Source organism: Glandiceps talaboti, chromosome 13 (assembly GCF_964340395.1).
Source record: "Glandiceps talaboti chromosome 13, keGlaTala1.1, whole genome shotgun sequence".
Classification (NCBI taxonomy): Eukaryota; Metazoa; Hemichordata; class Enteropneusta; family Spengelidae; genus Glandiceps; species Glandiceps talaboti.
The window spans coordinates 5,383,296-5,410,987 of record NC_135561.1 but is presented as its reverse complement, the minus strand read 5'-3'; the positions used below and the strand labels follow the sequence as shown (position 1 = coordinate 5,410,987).

At 34.1% G+C, this 27,692-nt stretch overlaps 1 protein-coding gene across 5 annotated transcripts in view; it reads right to left on the bottom strand.

Moving 5' to 3' along the window:
• Positions 1-27,692, bottom strand: part of LOC144444145 (transmembrane and coiled-coil domains protein 2-like) — an 83,091-nt gene that overhangs the window by 50,188 nt on the left and 5,211 nt on the right. For 2 of the 5 annotated variants that reach the window (XM_078133554.1, XM_078133553.1), the window contains exon 1: positions 25,244-25,353. The exons of 1 other annotated variant lie outside the window; for it this stretch is intronic. In XM_078133554.1, the coding sequence (XP_077989680.1) occupies positions 25,244-25,268 (25 nt within the window). In that variant the 5' untranslated portion in view covers positions 25,269-25,353. Of the gene's footprint in view, positions 1-17,715; positions 17,986-25,243; positions 25,355-27,692 lie in introns of those variants that run through there. 2 more of the 5 variants (XM_078133550.1, XM_078133555.1) reach the window with 2 other exon arrangements.

Below are 27,692 nucleotides of genomic sequence, written 5' to 3'. Positions count from 1 at the left end.
CAGACTGAGCTCATTGTAATAGTCCCCCTTTGGGGAAACTAATTAACACTGCAACAGTAAATAATTCAGCAATTTACATGTAATATAACAAACTTAGTTGACTAGCTCAAAGTTATACTAACAAGGCTATTATTAACATAGAAAATTGCTGTTAATTACTGTACCTCGAGGCGTATATTAATCTTTTTCCTGTATATCTAAACATCAGTTATTCTTGGATACCATGTTGATGACTGATTACCGACACATTATGAATTATAATGTATACACTTAGAAACTAATACCAGCAGGGTGTCTATTTATAACATTGAAGAATAACACAGACACAAATAGAATTAGATGTGTTTGCATTTACACTTTACAAGTACATGTACTAATATGTTATGTGTGTATGCAATAATATAATACCTGTATAATAACTTTATACTGTATGTTGTACAGTTAGTGCATGTATGTGGAAGGGGGGGGGGGGGGGTTGTATTTACATGGTGCTAGGTGGTGCTCTATACTGTACTATCCTTACTACTCCAGTGACATCTGGCTGTATAGACATGTAGCAAACACTGATCATACAAATACCTGAGTACACTGTCTTTACATTTACACAATCTATGGGTTTCTGGTAGTTGTATATTTCTGCCATTGGCAATGCACTGATGTTTTGAAGAGAGACCTTTACTATACTATAACCATCCTCGCATGTGATTGTGAGTGCATCTGTATGTCTGTCTGTCCGTAGGGCCCCCCCCTCTCTCTCTCTCTCTCTCTCTCTCTCTCTCTCTCTCTCTCTCTCTCTCTCTCTCTCTCTCTCTCCCTCTCTCTCTGAACAATTTATCTGCAGTGTGTGATAAGAACAGTTGACATTGATAACAATTCAAGTTATCATAATATTAATCTAATCTTAATCATTGTGTATTCCTATTCTCTACCTAAATTGTATTTACCAATGATAGATTATCAGTACACAGATTACAAGTATAATCTAATCTGAATAACAAAACTAATATTTTTCATAATAATCACATTACAGAAATAGAGTACTCACATCCAACACATATCCACAGCATTGTTGATTTACAGGTAGATAATCTTAGCAGTACACTTGACAATTTCACTGTTGTGGTACACAGATCATCTACTCAATGATAAACCAACACTTACCCTGTCTTAATGACATCTTATCACCTCCCTTCTGTGATGTCATCTGTTTACTTGCACTGAAACAATTGCCATTTAATGATTTAACCTTGCCCTTCTCTGTCCACTGACTATTAAAGTAGTCAATCTTGACCTTAACCTAGAGGTCAGACTGACTCCTGTCATCAACCCATTGTCAACAACACCTAATCAGTGAGACAAACTTAACTGTACACAATGCAAATATTGACATCCAGTTATAAGGTCATACTTGTATTCTTATCAGTTGTTTGCACAGTTGGCCAATACACTTCAAAGGTCAAAGGTCAATCTCATCACAGGTTGATAAACTTAAAACACTGTGGAGTTCAAACAGAGGTCAATGGTAGAAGGAAAAATCCAATGAAAAAGTCCTACTGGGTGTAATATGTCTCTTGAACCTGAGAGTCAACATCTACAAGTTTGTTGAATAAAAAGAGACCAGGCAAACTACACTGTTATTTTTACTTAATTTTAGATTCTTGAGGAAGGGCCTAATGTGAAAGACCGAAACACAGAATTACAATTTTTAAATTCAAAGTGGCAGCAAGACCTTGTACATTTTTATATCAAACTCAAAATCTATAACTCAGAAAATCAGAAATTGTATATATCATTTCGATATCACATGTAATTAATTGGAGAATGATATGAATCAAGCCATAAAAACTCTGCAGTTACATTCACATGTAACATTTCTAAGCACATAACATCTCTTTAGGATGGATACATAATGTTCATCCCTTTAACATCTCTGTATGGTCTGGCAGTGTCACCATAGCAACTCAAGTTATCAGACTGTGGTGATGAACTATGAGTTACCAGACATTTTGCAAACATACATTTCTCTAATGATTATATGAACTTTTATAAATTTGCAAAATGGGATTGTTTTTCTCAAGATGAGGCTTGTGAAAAACTGTGTGGCTTTCACCTAATACATGTCATCCATATAAATCTGTCTCTGAGTCTACGTAAGCCCCTCTTACTTAATATGCCATGTCACTGCTGCACAGCCTTTCTCTAATGCTTACGTTATATGTACCTTTATACATAAATGGTTGTGTTTAGTGAAGAAACCTGTGGCTTTTACTAACGTATCTGTCTGTTAGTATTCCGCTTCTTTACTACCCAATATGTCCTGTTGATGATGCATAGCAATTTCTCTAATGATTATATGTACTTTTATGCATTAATAGTTTTGCTTTTCTCATAATGGGGTGAACAGAGATTTTGTGGCTTTTTACTATAATCTGTTTGTCAGTATTACATCCCTACATGTCGTGTCACTGGTAGTTACTATCTCTAATGATCATATGTACTTTTATGCATAAATGCTTTTGTTTGTTCTCATAATGGGGGTTACATGTAAGAGATTTGTGGTTTTTACTAATAAAAAAATAATACACATCAGTCTGTTTGTATTCCCTCCTCTTTAATACCTAAAATAGCTATTTCTGTACTGATTATATGTACTTTTATTCCTAAATGGTCTAATTTTTCTCATGATGAGGCTAGCTAAGATTTGTACGGCTTTTACTAATATCTATCAGCATTTAAAGCCACAGCCTTTTCTCTGATGACTACATGTACTTTTACACACACATGGTTTTGTTTTTCTCACGATATGGTTGGCTAACTGTTCTGTGGCTTTTACCTGGTAGCGGCATACAATTTGGTCTATCACTATCACCTCTAAGCTGAATTTCACAAGTTCCTGACTTTTGTGATCCACAAAAATTTAATATAGCTCTATTCCTTATTATCTATCTCTCTCTCTATCTATCTGTCTATCTATCTGTCTGTCTGTCTGTCTGCCTGCCTGCCTGCCTGTCTGTCTGTCTGTCTGTCTGTCTGTCAATCTATCTATCTCGCTATATATATCTATGTATGTATGTATGTATGTATGTATGTATGTATGTATGTATGTATGTATGTATGTATCTATCTATCTATCTATCTATCTATCTATGAATCTATCTATCTAACTACATGTCTATATCTCTCTATCTATCAATCTATCTATCAATCTAACTTTCTAGCTATATATAGAGATATATCTATGTATGAATCTATTTATTATATAATCTATCTATCATTTTTGGTAATTAATTTTTTAGAGCATTTTCAGAATTTGAATCAATCACAAAATATTAATTTAACACCCCCCCCCCCCCCAATCAAATGAAATATTAGACAACCTGTGCTAATTACCACAAATTCAATATTTTATCTCAGTATGTCTCTGTTGAGTTTAGGATAATGTAAGGCTATTAAAAACATTTAATAGACAGTACTTGAGAGTAACATGATATAAACATGATGATAACAACAACCCTAGTATTCAACAATCCATTAAAAACCAAAAGCAATTTGCGTAATTGAAATAAATATCATAAAACATAACTCATGTTTTCTATTCATTAATATCAAACTATGCAATGTCACCTGATATTAGCAATAATGGTTCCATTATTCAGATTAATAGTCTAAATGCTATAGATGCAAATTGTACAAAGTAGGTTGCATTTCAGATGACCCTTGACCTTGCTATAGATCAAATCTTGGAAAAAAAATGGAGAGAAAACTTTACTGCCTATATTACTGTATCTATCACATCAGTGATGCCATCTTTATGTTAGCGACAGTCAAATATGAATAATGGTTACATTGGGAAAAGAATACCAACCAAATATACGATAATTAATTATTCAGTAGTTTATTTATTTATTGATTTCACTGGGGACTACTATCATGTGCTTATTATTACCTTACATGACTTGGCAAGGTAAGGTAACATGGCTTACATGATAGAGACTTGGACAATGGGATTGTTATCACTGAATGAGTATGTTTAGCCACATAGCCAAGTCTTTGGGCTAGGGTACTTGTAATCTGTTGGTAGTTGGCAGTACTTAGGCCAGTAGTGTAATCTTACAGTTGACCCATTTGCATTTTATATACAGAGTCATACTTTTGTTCTGGATTAACTTTTTCTATGGCTCTACCAGACAACTGTTTTTCACACTAGAATTTAATTCTTAACTGAACTGGGCCTTTAAGATTGCTTATGTTAGATTAGATGACATTGTGTAGCTATTTTATTTTCCATCAGTGTACTTTCTACATCGTTTTAACCCATAGCCTCTTTCCTGGCATGGTCCAAGACGCACTGTCAAGACATTTCACACCGTCCAAGATGCACTGTTTAGCTATTTCGCAGTGTCGCAGACGAAATATCAACGCTGGTTTGCGAGAATGACTTTCAATAACCAGGTCAAAAGTTCCATAAACTTAAGAGTGTACATGTGGGTTTGTACTTATCAAACTATATAAGGTTCCTACCACAGGCACTCGTGAAGTCATCATATCATACATATCCACACAAGTGAGGCCATCAGGCCCAACGTGAGTACCTAAGTGCTGACGGCCTCACTCATGTGATTAGCAACTTCAAGAGCACCTGTGGTTCCTACACGGAACTACAAACATGATGTTATCGCCATTGAAGTAATCAACTACTATATTGCTTAGACAATGTACATTTGATGTCTTATTAATAATTCATAAATATCACACTTTCAATTATTCATATCCCTCCTCCATGTACATGGAATTTATCAACTTATCGCGTTTTCTAATTTTACCCTTCAGTAAACTACCTTTGAGATTCAAATATCAACTTACAGGCCATGGACTCAGGGGTATATTATTTACACATAAGAAATTTTCTATTAATATAATATTGGTGATAGTACTTCACTAATATTATCAACGTAAATGTCTGAAGTACATCAAATATTTATACTATACTGCAGGGTAATATGAACCCTCTCACAAGGTTGAAGTGACCTTGACAGAGAAAATTTAGTATTTATATGCACTTATTTATAATATTCAATGATCAATTTACGCTATTATCAAAACACCATCTAATAATGTACTGACATGTTCATGTAGGTAAGGGCTATTCTGTGGCAAAAACACAACTATCGTCATTTGTCAAAAGAACAGTACAAAAACTATGGCAGTACGTATGGAAATAAATGCAAATTTTACCCCATTTCTCCCAACAGAAACCCACACCTTTGCCAAACATTAACTCACTTTGTGTCAATGTTCCCACCATATGTTCACATTATTCCATAAATTCAAAAACTTAGTAACATCACAGACTTACTGTACATGTGTCATTTACATGTAACTTACCTTTCACACGGAAAATGGACATTTCTAACTTGTATCATAGGTGCACTTGTACAGGGTAATATGACTGTTTACAAGGTCAAAACATGGTCAGTTCTAACTTGTTGTATCATGTGTACACCATACATCTAAAGTGACCATCTATAAGGTCAAAACATGGAACTTGTTGTATTATGTGTACAGCATACATCTAATGTGACTGTCTGCAAGGTCACTGCCACAAAGGAAGTCTTCAAATGGTCTGACAATTTCATTAACATATCACAAGATCCACAATACAATGCCTTGACACAAAGATCTATGAGTGTAGAGTACTTACTCTGTAATGGCAACTACCAAACTTTTACACACTTTAAAATTGTTAGAATCTTTTCATGTGATTTCCTGCAATTACAGCATTCTTTTTTTCTTCATTTGGGACATTTCCTGTTATTTTGTACTTAGTATACCATTAACTATGAGTCATTAACGAGCTCTACCACTATAGTCGGTTTAAGATAACAAGTCACTGTAAAGTCTGCAATGTTGTATGTTTACATTTACAGATCTACCTGTATTCTTGATAAAATCAGAATCAAGAGGTTAAGAGGTGACAATATGATAATATACTTATTTTCTGATAAAATTTATAAATGTTACATTAATAAGGGGCAGTGTAAAGTTTGAACGTGAACAACATAAATGACCTGAATGTGAAATGATTCCCATGACATAGGTCCCTTGAGCCCATCATGATGACCATTTGAGGTCAGAGGTCACATAACACCATGATGAGGACACAGAGATCACCTGACCTGAAGTGACAGGAGATAAGAGCAAACACAGAACTTCCACATCTTGTATTCATGAAAGACAATGACTGTCAAAGCAGTGAACTCACTGATTCCATGGTTTGATAACAAGTATTTGAGTAGATCAAATTATTCTGGCCATTCACCCTAGTTTATATGGTAATGATAATGGCTTCAGACTTGAGACGCATACCAATGACTTGTATATAGTTCACATTCAATTCTGATCCACACTTTGTTAATGAATGCTACCCAGCACTTGATTGATAATAGTTGAGGTGTATATAATGACTTATAGCACTTAAGTACATTTGGTTAGAGAGTAGGTAAAAGTGATCAATCTGATCATTCCATCTTGTAAGTTAGTGATTGGTAATGGCCTGTATGCATATCAATTCCTTGTAGCTAAACGCGTAGATCATACTTAGATAGGAGAGTTTATATGAAGAATAGCTGTGGCTATGCTAGCTTTATGATTATTGATAACAAACACTCAGGGTAGACTATCAATTAATGAACCTTGCATAGGGAAGTAATGAACTCATGTTCCAGGTAACATGTATTGTGTCTTGATTTGAATCTTTAGGTTCATTACACCCCCCCCCCCCCCCCCAAGACTGCGGTCACAATAGAATACAACTTACAAGACTGAGTCCTCAATAGAATACAACTTACAAGACTGAGTCCTCAATAGAATACAACTTACAAGACTGAGTCCTCAATAGAATACAACTTACTAGACTGAGTACTCAATAGAATATAACTTACAAGACTGAGTCCTCAATAGAATACAACTTACAAGACTGAGTCCTCAATAGAATATAACTTACAAGACTGAGTCCTCAATAGAATACAACTTACAAGACTGAGTCCTCAATAGAATACAACTTACTAGACTGAGTACTCAATAGAATATAACTTACAAGACTGAGTCCTCAATAGAATACTACTTACTAGACTGAGTACTCAATAGAATACAACTTACAAGACTGAGTCCTCAATAGAATACAACTTACAAGACTGAGTCCTCAATAGAATATAACTTACAAGACTGAGTCCTCAATAGAATATAACTTACAAGACTGAGTCCTCAATAGAATACTACTTACTAGACTGAGTACTCAATAGAATACAACTTACAAGACTGAGTCCTCAATAGAATACAACTTACAAGACTGAGTCCTCAATAGAATATAACTAACAAGACTGAGTCCTCAATAGAATACAGCTTACAAGACTGAGTCCTCAATAGAATACAACTTACAAGACTGAGTCCTCAATAGAATACAGCTTACAAGACTGAGTCCTCAATAGAATACAACTTACTAGACTGAGTACTCAACAGAATACAACTTACAAGACTGAGTCCTCAATAGAATATAACTTACAAGACTGAGTCCTCAATAGAATACAACTTACAAGACTGAGTCCTCAATAGAATATAACTTACAAGACTGAGTCCTCAATAGAATACAACTAACAAGACTGAGTCCTCAATAGAATACAACTTACAAGACTGAGTCCTCAATAGAATATAACTAACAAGACTGAGTCCTCAATAGAATACAGCTTACAAGACTGAGTCCTCAATAGAATACAACTTACAAGACTGAGTCCTCAATAGAATACAACTTACAAGACTGAGTCCTCAATAGAATACTACTTACTAGACTGAGTACTCAATAGAATACAACTTACAAGACTGAGTCCTCAATAGAATACAACTTACAAGACTGAGTCCTCAATAGAATATAACTAACAAGACTGAGTCCTCAATAGAATACAGCTTACAAGACTGAGTCCTCAATAGAATACAACTTACAAGACTGAGTCCTCAATAGAATACAACTTACAAGACTGAGTCCTCAATAGAATACAACTTACTAGACTGAGTACTCAATAGAATATAACTTACAAGACTGAGTCCTCAATAGAATACAACTTACAAGACTGAGTCCTCAATAGAATATAACTTACAAGACTGAGTCCTCAATAGAATACTACTTACTAGACTGAGTACTCAATAGAATACAACTTACAAGACTGAGTCCTCAATAGAATACAACTTACAAGACTGAGTCCTCAATAGAATATAACTAACAAGACTGAGTCCTCAATAGAATACAGCTTACAAGACTGAGTCCTCAATAGAATACAACTTACAAGACTGAGTCCTCAATAGAATACAGCTTACAAGACTGAGTCCTCAATAGAATACAACTTACTAGACTGAGTACTCAATAGAATACAACTTACAAGACTGAGTCCTCAATAGAATATAACTAACAAGACTGAGTCCTCAATAGAATACAGCTTACAAGACTGAGTCCTCAATAGAATACAACTTACAAGACTGAGTCCTCAATAGAATACAACTTACAAGACTGAGTCCTCAATAGAATACAACTTACAAGACAGAGTCCTCAATAGAATACAACTTACAAGACTGAGTCCTCAATAGAATACAGCTTACAAGACTGAGTACTCAATAGAATATAACTTACAAGACTGAGTCCTCAATAGAATATAACTTACAAGACTGAGTACTCAATAGAATACAACTTACAAGACTGAGTACTCAATAGAATATAACTTACAAGACTGAGTCCTCAATAGAATATAACTTACAAGACTGAGTACTCAATAGAATATAACTTACAAGACTGAGTACTCAATAGAATATAACTTACAAGACTGAGTACTCAATAGAATATAACTTACAAGACTGAGTCCTCAATAGAATATAACTTACAAGACTGAGTACTCAATAGAATACAACTTACAAGACTGAGTACTCAATAGAATATAACTTACAAGACTGAGTCCTCAATAGAATACAACTTACAAGACTGAGTACTCAATAGAATACAACTTACAAGACTGAGTTCTCAATAGAATACAACTTACAAGACTGAGTCCTCAATAGAATACAACTTATAAGACTGAGTGCTGATAATCACACTAGCTGTAACTGTTTTATTAGATATAATAACTTACTTATATAATATTGTACACCCTGAACAGTATTGAATCACCACTGGGTAAAACAAATTTATGTACATGTAGCTGTATACATAATATTCAGTTTAAATAATACGGTACAGTAAATCCAATCAAATTGATTATTGGTCGATACCCTTTTACCTGTTACTTTACATGAATAAAATTGGCATCTAATCAACATGTACAATATCAAATTATAAGTATTGTAACAATTTTCAGTAAATATATTGTTGGTTGTCTGATTGGAAAAATAATACTCCAGTCAGTTACAGCTAGTGCTAGAGTCACATAGCTATCAACATCTGACAGCAAAGACAAAAACAAAACAAAAACACACACGAACAAAAAACATCAGTTTCTACAACCATCTTGAATTGACGATGTGCAGGTAAGATAAAATTAATCTTAAATGACCTTGTACATTCTACCTATTAAAAGTTGTTATTGTCAATAACTAAAATAAATCTCAGTGAACACCAACCACCAAAATTTCACAGCGAGTAAGGATTAGGCTAGAGAGTAGAGGGGATAGGATTTGTCATGACATAAATTGATTGATATTCCAGTTGACCATGGAATGATAATCCATTCACCTACATCATTGGCTTTCATGATCTGGCCAGCTAACATTACTCGGTGTTAGAACTAACCATGATGAAGATTATCTGTGAATCCATTAACCTACATCACTGGCTTTCACGATCTGGCCAGCTAACATTACCCAGGTTTAGACCTAACCATGATGAAAACTATCTGTGAATTGTCAAAATGTTTGTTATTTTATCAAAGAGACTATTTATTGGAACATTGTGTCATCTTGTGTCATTGTCAAACTCAACCCTTTACTTTCAAGATCTGGTTTCCAGTTCTTTTAGTCGTCATACTGTAGTTGGACTGATTCTTGTTAATTTAACAAACTTGTCTTCAACATATAATCCTTCAATCAACGTCTATTGAGAAGGTGGTGTCTTGGGGATAAAGATATCTGCAATGATTCCTTTGACTACATTTCAGAAAGCCTGTCAACCTAGCGGTATTCAGTTTATATCTGGTATTGCACTTATAAAATGGAATACCACTACTAGGCACAAGTGTCATAAACAGGCTACATTTAAGTTGATAGTATAAGAAATGTTAAATGAATATCTGGCACAGTTTGACAACATGATGTGGGCTAAGAAAACAATTCTGTGAAGTCCTACTAATTCTTGATTGACAATATTTTTTATCTAGAACGAAGAAAAACAAGACTTAGAAAGTATCTTGATAAGAGTGGGTAGAAATGACATAATTCTGTTATTTCTCATTAGAAAGTTGCAGGTATCCGAGACATGCAGAGTAGTTTAGTTAGGTGTGGGTGGATGAATACATGTACGTGACTGGAAATCAAGAATGACTGAAGCGAGTTGGTAGAAGAATACGAAGCTCAGTTTACAGATTGGGAGTAGGCTGATGAACACAATTCTACTCAGTCTGACCAGCTTTTCATTATCAGTATAATGATTGCATAAGTCAGTTACAGTAACAAGTAGCACAAAGTTTGAAGAGAGAGAGAGAGAGAGAGAGAGAGAGAGAGAGAGAGAGAGAGAGAGAGAGAGAGAGAGAGAGAGAGAGAGAGAGAGAGAGAGAGAAAGAGAGAGAGAGGGAGAGAGAGAGGGAGAGAGAGAAAGAGAGAAGCTGAGTGAAGCTATAAAAACAAAATGTAGTGTAGGGTGAATGAAGCAATGAAATCTGTTGTAAGATTTTGTGTGTTACTTTGTTTGATAGTGTGTGGTCAGCTGATTTACACTTGACAGTTTCTCATTCAAACAGACAAACAATGAACAGTTTTTTGTGGACCACAATATTCTGAGAGGGTGTGTGTGTGTGTATGTGTCTGTCTGTCTGTCTGTCTGTCTGTCTGTCTGTCTGTCTGTCTGTCTGTCTGTCTGTCTATCTATCTATCTATCTATCTATCTATCTACACTCTTTGGTACAGGTAACAGCAGTGATTCAGTCGAATTTCAAATCTATTACTTTCCAGGATATTCAACTAATAATTTTGGATGAAACCTTGAAAATAGCGTAGGCGGTGCTAACACTTACAAAACATGCATGGTGTGTATTCAGATGTAATTGAATGTGATCAAACTATGTATACTGCCAATATAAAACCAGAATTAATAGTTACCTGCAGTGCAAGACAGAACAAAATGACATCATTTATGATTTCTTCTCTCTCTTTCTCAAATACCTTACAAAATGTACAAGTAAATTGATACTATAAACATGTCAGAAACTGTCATGCTGATATCAAATAATGACATGGTTGATAGCCATGGAGACCATATTTTTATTGTCCTATAAAATAAGACTGTATGAAAGTTTATGATAATTATTTGATGTTTAGGGTCCATCTGCATAATCACATGATTGATGTTTATTCGTTTGTTATTTCATTATATCACTGGAGGATTTATTATAGGGACTGTTCTCTCCTGATACTTCAGAGGGATTTATATTCTATATTATTTATAACATGATAACATCGTAAAACATGTACTGTATGTGAATTAAACTAGTTTCTTTATAAACTATGGTAATTTTTATTTGATCTCAAAATCGAAGTCAAAGCTGGAGAAGATTCAAAGATTTTTCCTATTATAGATAAAGAGAGTTCAATATAATTAATTCAAATTATATATTTCATAGGTCCTATATATTTATTACTTTTTTAGGAAACACCGTAAGATTTACCAGATCATTTCACCTTATGTAACCCAAGCTCTAAAATCTAGGTAACTACATGGGAAATATCGGCCTGTCAAAATGGCTTGAAATCTATGCGTATGTACGTACATATATAATACTATTAACACTGTGTATGTATGTATGTATGTATGTATGTATGTATGTATGTGTGTGTGTGTGTGTGTGTGTGTGTGTGTGTGTGTGTGTGTGTGTGTGTGTGTGTGTGTGTGTGTGTGTGTGTGTGTGTGTGTGTGTGTGTATGTGTGTATGCATGCATGCATGCATGTATCTGTGTGTGAACAGTCTGGATTCAAACCTCAGTTAGATTCTTGGATTTCCTTGGTGATCACATTCGTCATTATCACTAACATAATCTATATATTTAACGACATACCAGGTATGAGTCATCAATACGAATCAAAATTCATCCATCCACTGATGTGGTGAGATGCAAGAGTTATATAAACTGAATTAATTTATGACTCAGCACTGCCAATGTCAACCACTCACAGTCACACAGGAAAGAGTAACAATAAATTCAAATTAATTCAACTTTCATCATATTATATTGTAGAAATAAACCATGCGGTCCTTAGGGTGATCCTATTTATTTTCCTGTTTCTCATTACCTGACCGACTCAAATTTCAGACCTGACATCAAAATAAAAAAATTATTATTTTCGCCCACCTAATATTTTGTGGATCAGCGCCCTCTCTGGTAAGAATAAGCAAGTGTCTGAACTGTCGACTTCATTTAGTCATGGCGGCGGCAACAACACTTGTTCAAGAACAGAGCATTTTTTTCATGATGGAAGTTACTCTCAAGTAGGGGGAGGGTTTTTTGAGGAGAAGCAATGGCTTTGTGGTTTACCAGATACCAGATAGAGAGGAGGAGAAGAACCAGAGAAACATAAAGATGATTTTTTTTTACTTTTTTTTTAAAATCGACTGACCTCTCCACAGTTGCTATGAAAAAGTCATGAGAACAACAATAACAAAAGAGGGTCACCCTTACAGAAAAACAATTAGGAATTAGATGCTACAAACTGCAACCACATGAATTTCAGACTGTACTTTTTATGAATTTGAAAATATTGTTTATATGTATTATATATTTCCAAACTGTATAACTTCAAGACTTTTTTGAAAATAAGAATTCTCTTTTTTGTAAATACATTTATACATTCTTGTTTAAGAAACCATTATACTGGGTGCAATGTTCTCCTTTCTTTTCCTTGGGGCACAAAAAAAACAACATGCCATTTAGCACTGCTACCTGATGAGAACAACTCAAGCCCCTAGACAACACACCAGTGTTGGATAGTCTCGTTATCCATACAATTACCATTTCCTTGCATCATTAATTATTCAAAGTTTTCTCCTCTATGAATTATTGTATTATTACAAGGAACAGAACTGAGGTTAGTAATTGCATACTTACTTTCATTAGTTTCTATAATCAATCATAATGTAGTTGTCATGTACTGGGTATGTTTTTTTAACATTTAGAAATACACAATTATGATCAAGGTGAACACTTGCTGAGAACTGACGGGTATACAGAATGGTTCACTGCACATCAACAGGGATAATATGGCAGCTGGCAAAATTATGGCTGCATAACAACTGATATGCTGTATACATATACATAGTTTTCTTTCAGAATTCCCTTGGTGGAGTATCATGGCCTACCACTTACAGGAGGGGGAGGAGGGGGGAGGAGGGTGTCTCAAAAATTTGAAAATTGTGTATCTTGTGTTTGAGACAATATAATACATACATAAAATAAAGTATCTTTTTAATTTAGGCATCTGGTTTTATTTAAATTCATCTCTAAAATTGTATAACAAAATTAAGACTATAAATTTCCCCTTACTACTACCCTTCACCACCACCACCACCAACACCACCACCACCAACAACAACACCACCACCACCACCACCACCACCACCACCACCACCACCCTCTAAAAAACTGGCAAAGACACTGAATGTATCATATTATGTACTAGTTCTTCAGTCAAGTTCTCAAAAAAATAGCAATGATGGTTCCAGAGGAAGAGAAATATTAATACTGTCAGTCTCATTCACGCATTCACTGATATGGTTAACGAAACATGATAATTCAAATTTCCGATACCGGAAATTGTGCTAATTACGGATATTAGTAACAGACTCTTTCCTGGTTAGTTGCCACTATTCTATTACCCCGGTAGTTATTTGTGAAAACTGTCCACTGACAGGCATCTCAAAAAAAAAAATAAAAAAAATAAACACCCCAGTAGCTTATACCAATATGTTGCAATGATAGGTTATAGTTTGTGACTTATTAAAGTAAGCCGAAACCTTGGTTGACACTGTTGTATTTCAGTTGAGAGAAATCAAAAAGATGAAGACGTCAGATTTCAAAGGTATTTTGAAGGAGGTATGAATTACATTTACAGTATATCAAATTCTACAACAGTACAGTTTGTACATGTAACAAGACTGAATACATGCCAATATCAATTCTACAATACAGTGCAAAATCTTAAGATTTCAAAATTATCTTTAACAGTGGAGTGATACGAGTCATGAAGTTAGCACATTTATATCATGTTTAAGTTTATTAAATAAATAAATTTAAATTGATTAAATTCATATTCAATAAATCCATTTTGAAGATTTCAAATTTCATCATTTCAAGAGGGGTCTGACTACTCTACTGACAGCATAGATGTACATTTTTGGTATCATGTTAACAGTAGGCATACTATGCAGCAAGCAAAATTCAGATATCCTTGGTAACCCTAGATCAATATTATCTTATAAATTTAGTGTAGCTCATGCGCAATGACAATTCAAATATTGTCTAGTATAATATGTGTAACATGATAGCTTGACCAAATAATATTGGGATTATCTCTGATAAGATACAGGTAAGCTGAAGTAGAAAACGTGACCTCAGCTTAGATGAATGCAGGTCAGTCAATGTATGGTACTGATGAGTAAAAACTTTTGTAGATGTGTACTTCACTGTAATGGAGATCAGGTAAGTTCTCAACTTAATTAATCTTTACTTACCTCCACAAATTGTATTTGGCGATGCGTTTGATATTTTGAGTAATGAAATTCGAATAAAAATATATACATATTAAACACTGTTGCAAAGAAACTAAAGTAATGACATCACAAAGATTTGATTGGGGTGATCTTTAAGGGAAAACCTACCTACCTGCCCCCCCCCCCCCCCCCCACACACACACACATTATGTTAATATCTTTATATAATGAAGAAGTGCTAAGAAACCAACCACTATATTCATATGACATGTTAGAAATTATATCCCTCAACGATGTTACCTAGGTGCTGAAAAGGCTTTAGTTATATGCATTTTGCCTTTTATTTGTGGATGGAGAAAGCAAAATGTTTTACTGTAGAATTTATTTTACAGCTGACTGTTGACAACTTGATTTCCAAACTAGAAGGTAATACTGACCAAACAGTTAGCAGGCGATACTGAGCCAAGAATATATAGTGTCTTGTTACAAACAAACGAAGAGATTGTCGTGTAACAAATATTGGTCCCATGTGTTGTATACTTTCTTACCTACTGTACCAGTGTACGTGACTATAGTATTACACTTTCTTAAGATTAATCAGAAATTGAGATGGCTGTCTCAACTTGTGATCTGTGCATGCATTAATTTGTACAGTCGGTACTTTCCTTTCTTGGTACAGAATGACTACTAATACTAATTGAGTTGGGAACACAGCTGGTGAATTGACTCCAACTCTACTAATATGTGCTTCACTTGTGCTGAGTTATGGTAAGTAAACCTCATTACATAGTACCGATAACGAATACTGTACACTCTCTCACTGAATGACTAGAATTTGAGGAACCTTTCAAAATCCCCTAGAGTCCTTGAATCCACCAGAGGTCAAAGAACACACTTAATGTATATGATAATTGACCTTTACAATGACAGGGGGAGGGAGGGGACAAGGGAGGGGGTGTCCAAGATGACATCATCGATGACATCATCAGTCTCTCTGACATCATATATTTCAGACATGAAAACATGAACATGACAGTTCGTGTATTTCATCACATGGACCGCAACATATTACAAGTTGAAAACATCATTCTATCTCACTGTACTTATTCTCTAGAGAATTTTTGCCTAACTGAACAGGTTCTATAGATTTTTATCACATGTCCAACTGTGATAACATGTATAAGAATTTATGTAAATTTGACAAAAAAAAATATTTACCTTCTGAATACATTACATTTTCAAACAACAGGAAAAAACGCTGATATTCTACAAGATTAAATGAAGTATTTATGTTCTTTCTTGCAATCAGTCAACATGGCACACACTGAACAAAAAATACTGAATGTTTGGTGAATATATTTCTAATAAGAAAACACCGTTATTAATAAATATCATTACATTCATTTTTCATCATCATCTTCCAATCAACCATAAAAAATATTTGACAAAAATTGAAAATCTAAAATTAATGTTTTTAGGAAGAAAAAAAAATTATTATGTGTTTTGGATAACATGGCCTCAGAAAATAGGGTAGAGAGGTCAGGATTTTATTTTATTTTATTTCATCTTTTTAATCATTTTTATCTTTGAAAAATATTGCTTCAGCCCAAAACTAAATGAAATGTTGGTCAGAACACCCCTTCTGTAATAGTTAGATGAAATATGTACAGACATGACTGGGGGGGGGGGGACGACGGACGGACGGACAGAGGTACATGAAGTTCAAGAAGACAAAGAATTTTGTATTTTTGGTTAAAATGTTTAAAAAATGTTTAGGTTCAGTGGCTTAAACTAGGTTTGGTTGGGTTATTGCAAACATTACTTTTTTCATTTTGCCATATATACATACAGTGTCAGCTATACACTAAGATCATAGCACTCATTAGCTTTGGTATACAGTAATACATGTAATAGTGGTACTACCTACAACACTGCCCATAAAACATTATGTATTCAAATACAAATTTACTGCAAGTCCAAAAATATCTGACACAGTGTATATATATATCATGGTTGTGGTCATAAAACTGTACTGGTAATAGTGGGAGGAAGTCACATGGACATGTTCTCTGCCTACATACAGGTAAAAATTATTACACACTGCCAAATACTGACATATGTTATAATTAACATTTCCTTGCTTTTTGTTTCAAATTTAATTCAAAACATACGCTGTCGTTAAACAACAACATCACTCTTGGTTGTTGGTGTAATTAGATTTTACCTTTTACGATTAATATGAATGAAAAAAAAAATGATTACATGTTGACACACACATGTGCTATGGTATACTGCCATCCAATGACGACATATAACCTTGCCAGCCTCAACGCTATTTAACAAACCCAGCCACTTCATATCAATATTGTGTACCCCAGGCTAGGTTGTCTAGGTACACACACACACACCAATGTATTGTTGTGTTTCTGTTTAGCCGATCAAAATCCTGTGCAGTTGTCACACCTCAGTACAGTATTGGTTCATATACAATAGCTATATACAAACCCCGATAGTCTGTCACATTGGTATGCAAATTACTCTTCAATACTTTTAGCCATCACTGTGTATGTATGTATGTATGTATGCAGCATGCAATCAATACATCGGCAGTACATGTACACACACAGAAATTTTCCCGATTGCGATATTCGTGTGAAATTGAAACTAGCAGACCGATTATGTACACTTCCAACTACATCAAAGAAATGAAGTAGCCATTAGATTATGATGTAAATGAAGACACAATATCACCACGAGTAAGTTTTACCTTCAATGACTAGTCCAGAGGTTGGTTACATTCAGGACAGATGACAGCTATTGTTGTAAAGTGAATTCCGTCTGCTGGTCTCAACAACTGTCCTTACACACAACACATGTAATCGTCAAGGGATCCACATACCATTGATAATGAAGGTCAGATATAACAAATTACAGTCAGTGTGGACAACACAATAGCAGAGATAGTCTTTTTTGTGTGTGTCTATCCAGCCACTGATCACACAGCCACCGTTGATGTAATCTCCCCAATCAATGAACCTTGTCTGCATACATAAACATGACCAGTGAAAGCGCAGGCTGGCCCACAGGACCTCTTAACTCATCAACCGTTATCAATATGGCTGTCACTTTCCTAGCTTGTATCATCAGATAACAACAATCTCAGGCAATTTATGATAATAGCATTTTAAATATGTATTAAGTACATGACAGTGGTCGTTTTCACAACTGCGTTATTTGTTCACTGTCTTTAGGGGCCAGGCAAATAACAAAGAATTGTACCTCACACTTCATAATAGGAAGACTTGGGAAAGTGAAAAATAGTGTGAATATCTACAGGTCGTATCAGCTGGTGGCAGTGTCTTTGTTTACAAGTTAGTGTCAAGCTGTTAACAGAAAAATACAAAGAGTCCCTTTATTGATTGCAAAAATAACCATGAGCCAACAACAATATGACCTTACACTTGACATTTCATTGCCCTCATATATGGTGACCATGGGAACTCCAACCGTTAATAATTTCATTGTTCACATGACAAACTTAGGTAAACATATTTTACACACGGTAGGATACACACTTTAGACAGTTATCAACTATTGAAGGTAAAATTACTTCTAGTGTACACACACAAACACACATAGTACAATACAGTTATCAACCATTGAAGATAAACATACATGTACTTAGAGTACACACACCCCCATACACATACACATACACATACACATACATACATACATAAATGATACATACATACATACATATATACATACATATATACATACATACATACACACACACACATACATACATACATACATACATACATACATACACATATATACATACATATATACATACATACACACACATATGATACATACATACATACATACATACATACATACACACACACACACACACATACATACATACATACATACATACATACATACATACATACATACATACATGCATACATACATACATACATACATACATACATACATACATACATACATACATATATGTATTACATACATACACACACACACACATATACATACATACATACATGTACATACATATATTACATACATACATACATGCTCACACACAGGATACATACAACATTTACATTACTTATTAGACAATTATCAACTATTAACAAAATGCTATGTTTGTTTTGGACATCACCTACTTGGTTGTATCTCTTCACAAAAATATGGGAACTACTAACATTACTTAATTAGTGTCCACATAGGTAAACATACTTACTTTGTCATTATTTCTTCACAGAATGAGAGTATGTAGTTTTCTAAAGGATTATTTTACTACCTGCTATTGCTATAGAATATGAAAATTTATTGTGTTTAAATTTATCAATGTCACTCTGGTAATTAAATTTATCAACATATTATGAATGCTTTTCCCTTTCATACATTTCAAAGAGGAACTTTCTGTACCACCGTCTCAATTTTTCTCTTGTACTTCTCCAAACCTAAATGAGTACCGATTACCTTTTTATGTAGAAATAAAGTTGATATTTACAGAAATACTGAAAGTACCAACAGTCACAGCTTCTTTTATATGTAGTTCCTGTTGTCATGCCAAGTGCTAAATACAAATGTACCTCGGATGTCTAACTTCTGTAATTGGCAAGAACGTATACCTATCAAGTGTTCTCTTAAAACATGAAGTGACTACACACTCCTTCAGTTCCATTGTACAAAGGGCATTGGTTGGAAAACATTAGATGTCATTTGAGGTCAAACCAGCAATGAGTGTATTTTTTGACCTGACATGGTTTATATCATCACTTCTAGTGTAATTACCTCGAATCTGCCAACTACGTTAATTCACTTTTCACTACCATCTTTCAAATGGCAGAAATTTTTAATTTTTTTTAGAAACCTTTCAATACTTTGATTGCATTTTGAGCTAAATTGGTTGAAAAATATATATTACAAATGACTTGAGATTAAATCAACTCTCAGAACTGCACAAAGTTCAAAACCCATTCAATGATTATATATTGATGATTATCAACATAAATGTTAATTTTAGTGAAATCACTATAAACATACAAACTTTTAACATAAATACACACATACTGTTTTTACCATATGTCATTGTCAATACTGGAAGCCGGTATTTAATCAACTTTTACCTTTTACATATACCCTTTAAAGACAAACTAACTTTCACAAGTAATTGGACAATTTTTTTTTATGGTTGCAATATTTTCATGGACTGATAGGATCACCATTATCAAGGTTGTTATTGGATTTTATTGCACCCCTTGTGACTGTATTCTGACCAATCACATTACAGAATACAGAATTGTATGAATGTTTATGACCAATCAGAATTAGTGATACTTTAGAGACCATTTGGGGTGCTATTCAACAGACAAAATACACCCTTCACAAACCATAGTGTGTGCTGATCCTGAAAACAGACCCTTCACAAATCATAGAGGTGCTGTTCAACAAACAAAATAGACCCTCACAACCATAGAGGGGGCTGTTTAGGAAAGCCATTCTCCTTTGTTCATAAATACGCCCACATGTTTATGTTGATGTACAATGTATCTACATGTAACACAAGCACATAGACTGGAGAGAAAAAAAATGTCAAAGTTAATGATTTACTGTTCCTTGCCCAAACTGTCATAGCAAATAATTACATGGGTATCACAGTTTTATATTTAGATGGGGATGTGAGAATATATTCTCTTTATACGTACAAGATAACTTGAAGTTGATTATTACAAAACCAACCATACCAAAATATTAAACCACACCTTTGTGTCGTGACAGCTATATATACACATTGAGTACTGGTACTCCACACACACACAAACACATAGCAGACACTCTAAGACATCAAAGTTAACTGAGATCAAATGTGCCACACTTATCAATGGTGCAAATGGACTTTTTAAAAGTGCATGCATCTATACTCCTTACATTCGCATTACGTACTTGAGTTTAACGACTTGAGTCTTCACATCTATTCCATGAACTGACATTGGTAGCTGGACACTTCAGTCACAACTCTCTCAGTAACCAACACCTAATGATTTGCCTGGTGGAGAGCTAATTTCATTAACAACCCCACTCACATTATACTGTTAATTCCTTTGCGAGATAAATTTGGATGACTTACGAATGTACACGCAGTTACACAAAGTTGGAGCTCCTCTGAGCAGAATGCCAATGAAATTTCTAAACTACCAGAACTAGTTCAAGTGTACTGCATTACTGATGTGATGTCTTGCAATATGGTCTTGTGCCAGTGATATCACTATCACTATCATGCTGTTAGTTTGGTATGTGAACTGATCTCATATAGGTGACCATGACCTCCCAAGTAGGTCAGAGTATTTTCAGTACAAAAAATATAAAACTACTGCGTAATATCAACAAGTAAGCTTTCAAATTTCAGTTTAACTGTTATTTATTTCTACTCCAAGGCATAATTCTCTAGATTGGGTTATTTATTACCAATTACGATATCATTAATCAGCAGCCCTCTACCTTCCGTTTATCGATATTTATTTTAACACTTAGGCCTTACAGCGTCATTTATTTCTATCTCGGTGACCTGACAGCACAAGATGACGACCCATTTTAGTGACCTTTAATCTAAATTATATCACCAACATAGGCATGCATACCAAACCAATGGCTTATATGACAGTACAGATTGTTGTCCTGTGTGTGTATCTTCAAGTCCTCTTTGTGTGTGTGTGTAGTGTGTGAATGTGTGTGTGTGTGTGTGTGTGTGTGTGTGTGTATGTATGTATGTATGTATGTATGTATGTATGTATGTATGTATGTATGTATGTATGTATGTATGTGTGTGTGTGTATGTATGTATGTATGTATGTATGTATGTATGTATGTATGTATGTATGTATGTATGTATGTATGTATGTATGTATGTATGTGTGTTTGTGTCTGTATATGTACACTGTATCCATGTAAATATGCATTTCTCATGACCTACCATAATGTTTTGATCTTGAAAATCCTTCAATTTTTCTCTCACCTACTTACTAAGCATATTGCAACTTGTGTGAACATTTTAGAAATTAATAAATATGATACCTATACCTACACGAATGTCACATAATTATAATATTATTTGAAATGCAACTGGAATAAATAATATTTTGTTCATAAATTTGGCAAGTTAGATTGAAATAGACACTTCACTCATGATTTGCACATTAAAAGAAAAAGCATATCTGTACGTACAGATAACAGTTTTTACCATTACTCAGTAATATTGTCTTGGGAATGGACTACTTGCCAGCTAATTGGATTTCTACTGCTATCTACAGAGCTAAAAATAGACACCACTGATCAACTGCCATTATTATTCAGTCACGCCACAGTACATATGTGACTACTTTCATCATTTCACAAGTCATTTATTGGTTGACAAGTGCAGTATTCTCTCCCCATCGCAGGGCTTCCACTAGACGATATTGTAAGAATCCTTTCCTGCTTTACTAGGTTGGCAGTAGTCTTACTAGTTGAGATGTATGAATGCAATGGTTGACATGGATGACGTAGCAATCCATAGGGCTTACTGGGAGTAAAGAGATTTGGAGTGTATGATAGAAACTATTCATCAATGTGGGGACAGAAATCCCTTCCCGTCAATGTGTAACTATACAGGCATTAGTATGTATGACTGTAGGATTTAGCTTTAGATATTATGACAACTTCAAGTATAATGGGGTACCATACAGACTAACATTCAAACTAATCATACAGCAGTTTACTCATCTGTCCCATATGGAACCGTCTTAATCCCGTTTTGAAACCTGTTAAGAAATATGGAGTGAACTCATGGTTCTGCTATGCATGGCAGTGCTCCTCCCACCTACCCATTCACTCCCACTCCCACCCCTATCCCCATTCACACGTATACTATCATTATAACTGCAATAGGGTAAAGACATTGACATAAGAATTATTTTGTTACAAATCAAAGCCTCAATTACTCTTAGTAACGTTTCACTTTTTTAAATGTTAATTTTACCTATAGAAAAGTGCATCATACCTTTCAACTTAGTTTAGTGCTATCCTTCATAGAATCACAAGATCTCTCTTTAGAGATGGCATCTAGATTAACCTTTACTAGAAATGTTTCAATTATTCTAATTACCTGAATTCCCCCAAGGTACTACTTTGTACATACTAATTCAGCAAACATACTTCTCCTGTGTACCCACTTACAACAATTTCACCTACAGCTGAAACTCCAATTTCATGTGAGCAACAAAATTGAACATTCTCCTATTCTTAACTATGTGATGTCAGTCTCACAAGAAATGACCCTTTTGTTATGCATCGACTTACAACAATCAATCGTCCACTAGAGGGCGCACTGTTCCTTCCTTCACACACCACAGTCACCATCATCATATGATCCTTTTGTTATCCCACTGACTCACACAACAATCAATACTGTCCTTTATTAGAAAGTGTACTGTTCCTTCCTCCCTTCACACACCACAGAGACCATCACCCCACCACATCCCACATGGCATCACTATTTCTCATCAACCACAGAAACTAAATGTTTGTTGTTGTTATTGAAACTCAATTCTAAATTTTCATACAAATTATTTGAAAAATACACGATAAAAGCAAGTGGGTTAGTTGAAACTTCCGGAGTAAAACTATACATTTGATAGCTTGTTTCGAAATACAGATACTTTAAAAGATAAAATATTGATACCACATGAACATGGTAGGTTGCCATATCAGGAACTTCCATCTTTACCAACTAGTTCCGACATCATTTTTATCTTCCTGGTTTCACTGTCGCTATCACAACCTTATCTGGCTTCCTTATTTTGATACATAGACCACAACTCTTTTATCCCTACTTCCCTTCCCATGATGCATCAGTTCTAAGGGGTCAAAGGCCAAACTTATTCACAGTAATCCAAGTCATAAAGAGCACAACTGAATGGTTTAATACTAACTCAGAGGAACAAAGTAAAAATATTTCTAAGATCAGTTCTCAGACTCAAGGGCCAAACTAATGTTCACAGTGATCCAAGTCATAAAGAACATGACTAAACGGTTTAATACTAGCTTAGAGGAACTAAATAAAATATTTCTAAGACCAGCCTCTTCTTAGGGTCAAAGGCCAAACTTGTCCACAGTGATCCAAGTCATAAAGAACACAACTAAATAGTTTAATACTACCTTAGAGGAACTAAGTCAAATATTTCTAAGATAATTGATGTAATTACTGTACATATCATCCATGAAAATTAGCAAAAAACATTTTAAACAGACAGAAAGATTCTTACAGATATAAAGTGTCAACACCAGGGAAGTATTTGGAATTAAATTTTATAAAGACAAGGAGTTTGCACGGAATTATCTGTCTGTGAATATGACTGTTTGATTTGAACAGATTCACAGTCAGTAATGAACTAAACAAACATATCAATATTTTTATGATGATCATTTTGACATCAACAAGTAATAATAACATAATTTTACTACTATTTGCATAAAAATACATTGTAAATTGGCTTTCCACGTGCACTTATAAAAAGAAGTGGATAAAAATGAAGACTAAAGACTGGAAAGAAAACAACAATTGAATAAAACATTGGAGAGAAAATGTAAGAGGAATGTAAAAGCAAGAGATAAAGTCCTCAGTTGTCATTACTTCAATTTTAACATTTCAATATCAGATTTATTGTTTACTGCTGGTCGCCAGGCAACAGAATACCAATCTGATAGTATATGATTTGTTCGAACCTTGTATGTGACTAAATGGATTACATTTCTAAAAATATGAAAAAGCTCGTTGAAATGCACAACTATGAGAAACTTCAAACAGTTTTGTATTCATTTACTGCTAAAATAAATATGAAAAACAAATCAGTGTTTTTTTTTAAATCATATGATTTGAAATTACTTGATTTATTGATATTTATATTTGAAATGTATAAATTATGCTTCTGTACTTGAGTCAAAATATTTACCACATTTCAAATTTTCATAAAACTAAACTCAGATAACACTGTGTTGTTCTTTCTGTACATTCAAAGTTATTGTCCAGTGCATAACTGAACAAAATAATTTGGAAGTCAAAATTCATAACGAGCAAGTGAACAATACTGTTAACAATTAAACACTATTGAAACAGAAAAAAATTCTCAAATTATTAATATGATAGAAATAACTTTGAATTGTACTGTGGCAGTTGTAAATTCAAAATGAAAACTTCCAAAATCTAAGGGTTGACCTACCTTTTCTTTTAAATATTTGCTTCATAGTCTGGCTAATGGGTATACGCACCAATACAACTCAAATCTTCAAATTCACTTCACAAACTATCGTATAATACAATCCACTCGCTAACTGTTCCTTGGTACACTTCTAGAGACGAGTTTCCTTCAACTGTGCTATGTTTTCAGTTAAACAGACGTTTTGAACGCCACAGATGTTTCCTTGTCTAAACTAAGTTACTGAATAACTGGTTTCTGGAGAACAGAGTAAAGTCTAATATTAGAAGGCATTTGATACGTCTCTCTCACCCTGGACATCCTACAGGGCTTAGACGACAATAATACAGTCAGCTTCCTGTATGCCTTATTTAGTATACCCAACAATGCAGTCTGATCCACTTTATAACCACAAAGACATTCTAAAATTATTACTCACACATCTGTCAAAAAACTCTCATAATTAATTTTAAAATTCTTATGTTGTATTTACATAACGAAAAAAAAACCATTGCTGTGCAACACATTCAACAACCCAACAAAGCTAGCCGAAAGAAACTTTGATCTCAGTACATGCTGTGAAATGAATGGGAAATAGGAGTAACATCAGTCCAAGGTCAAAGGTTAAATTATGATAGCATTGCTTGCCTGCTACTCATTATCAAACCACATCGGAAGTAAAGTCAGTTTCTGTAATTGATAAGCATAGTTCTTCCTTTTCCTTCCAAGTTCAGTACCAGCCTGTACCTAAACTAGTTCAATATGGAAGTCTATTCCTTCCCCTGTCCATCATGGTTTACCCTTTCACCTACATTTTGAGGAAAATCTATCACCAAACTGACAGACACTTTATACAATACATCATATCATTGGTAGTATTTACAGATTCTAAGAATAGTTACATGTTAAGGCAAAAACTAATTTTTGAAAAAAAATTTTAGTCTGTTATCACTAAGAATCATCATCATATTGAGCATATGTTGTTAATGAATGGTTATGATGCCCTCTACAGGTCAATTTGAAATAACTTTTATTTTTTAATTGTGATACCTTAGCTTTGCTCAAGTGCAATACTTAGATTCTACTTGTTAAAAATACTTTTGATGACAATTTGATGTATGCATATGTGTATATGTATGTTTATTTGTGTTTGAGGGGGTTAGAGTTAAAAAGAGATAGTGTTTTGTCTCTGTTTTCTTCTTTTTTTGAGTCGAAATCTTTATGTATACAGGTTGGTTTGGTTTTCTCCTTCCTTTTCTTTATTTGTAGAAGTTTTGAAAATGTAAGAAATCCAAAGGAATGGTGAAAATGCCCAGATAATATTTGTATTCTGATTATTATCACATGTATTGGCAGGGTTGGACTAGATTAGTTAGCAGACAACTATTTTTTGACCCCTTTCCTATTTATTTATCATTACGAACTTGTATTATTTAGTATCTGGGAATAAAGTCATACATATCTCATTTTCTTTCTGTCTGTCGTTGAGTCTATCCCTGACTGTGTTTATCTCTATGTGGCTGTCTATCAAGTATCATCACCTATCTTGCTAATCTCCAACATTTGCTATCAGTCTATCTCTATCCATATATCTCCCTTTCTTTGTTTCTCTGTGTCTGACTAAGTAAATCTCAGTGTAACTTTATCTTGTCTGTATCTATATAAGTCTGTTGGTCTCTGTCTGACTATCGGCCTATCTATCAAGCTACATGTATATGTTGGTCTGTATGCAATCTAATTTTAATTTTAATCCTTTTACCAGACAGGTTTGTTTAGTTGGTTGGCACAACTCTACAAAAGACAAACAGACAATGTAAACTTGTATTTGAACAGTGACATGTATTCATATACAGGAGACACAATGATATATTATTGGCAAAGATTTCACATGACAGCACAACCAACAAACCCATTACTTGCCCAATCAATTAATTAATTACTGTCTGTCTGATAAAATCTAAATACAATAGGGACAACAGGTGACTGTGAAATTTGCTTGGACTTTTGGAACTTGGGTGGCCAGACTTTTGTGGGGGTGTGGCACTTGTATGTTTTATGTACTATGTAAAGTCTATTTCAATTCTTATCATAACATCAATACATTACTATTTATTGTTTATGTTGTGGGTGGTGTTGTCTGTTGAGATGACATAAATACACTCTATATGCCATAACTACACTAATTTTTTTGGACTCTTTCTGCATTAAATCTCAACTTTTAATTCCTCCTCAACTGTTCTATTATATAGAATACGACTGGTCCTTCATGATACTACAGAAATTCAACTTTGATTATATTATACATTTGTTTACAAATATCAGGTGCACACTTGTATGCAAGTTTTGTTATCCAGTGTGTCCCATATACCTATTCTGTTATGTTTTTTTTTTCATTTGATGGCTAAAAACAGCTGACTTTTATATATTACGTTATTATATCAAAATTTAGTCACATTTTTTAAAAAACTTTTTC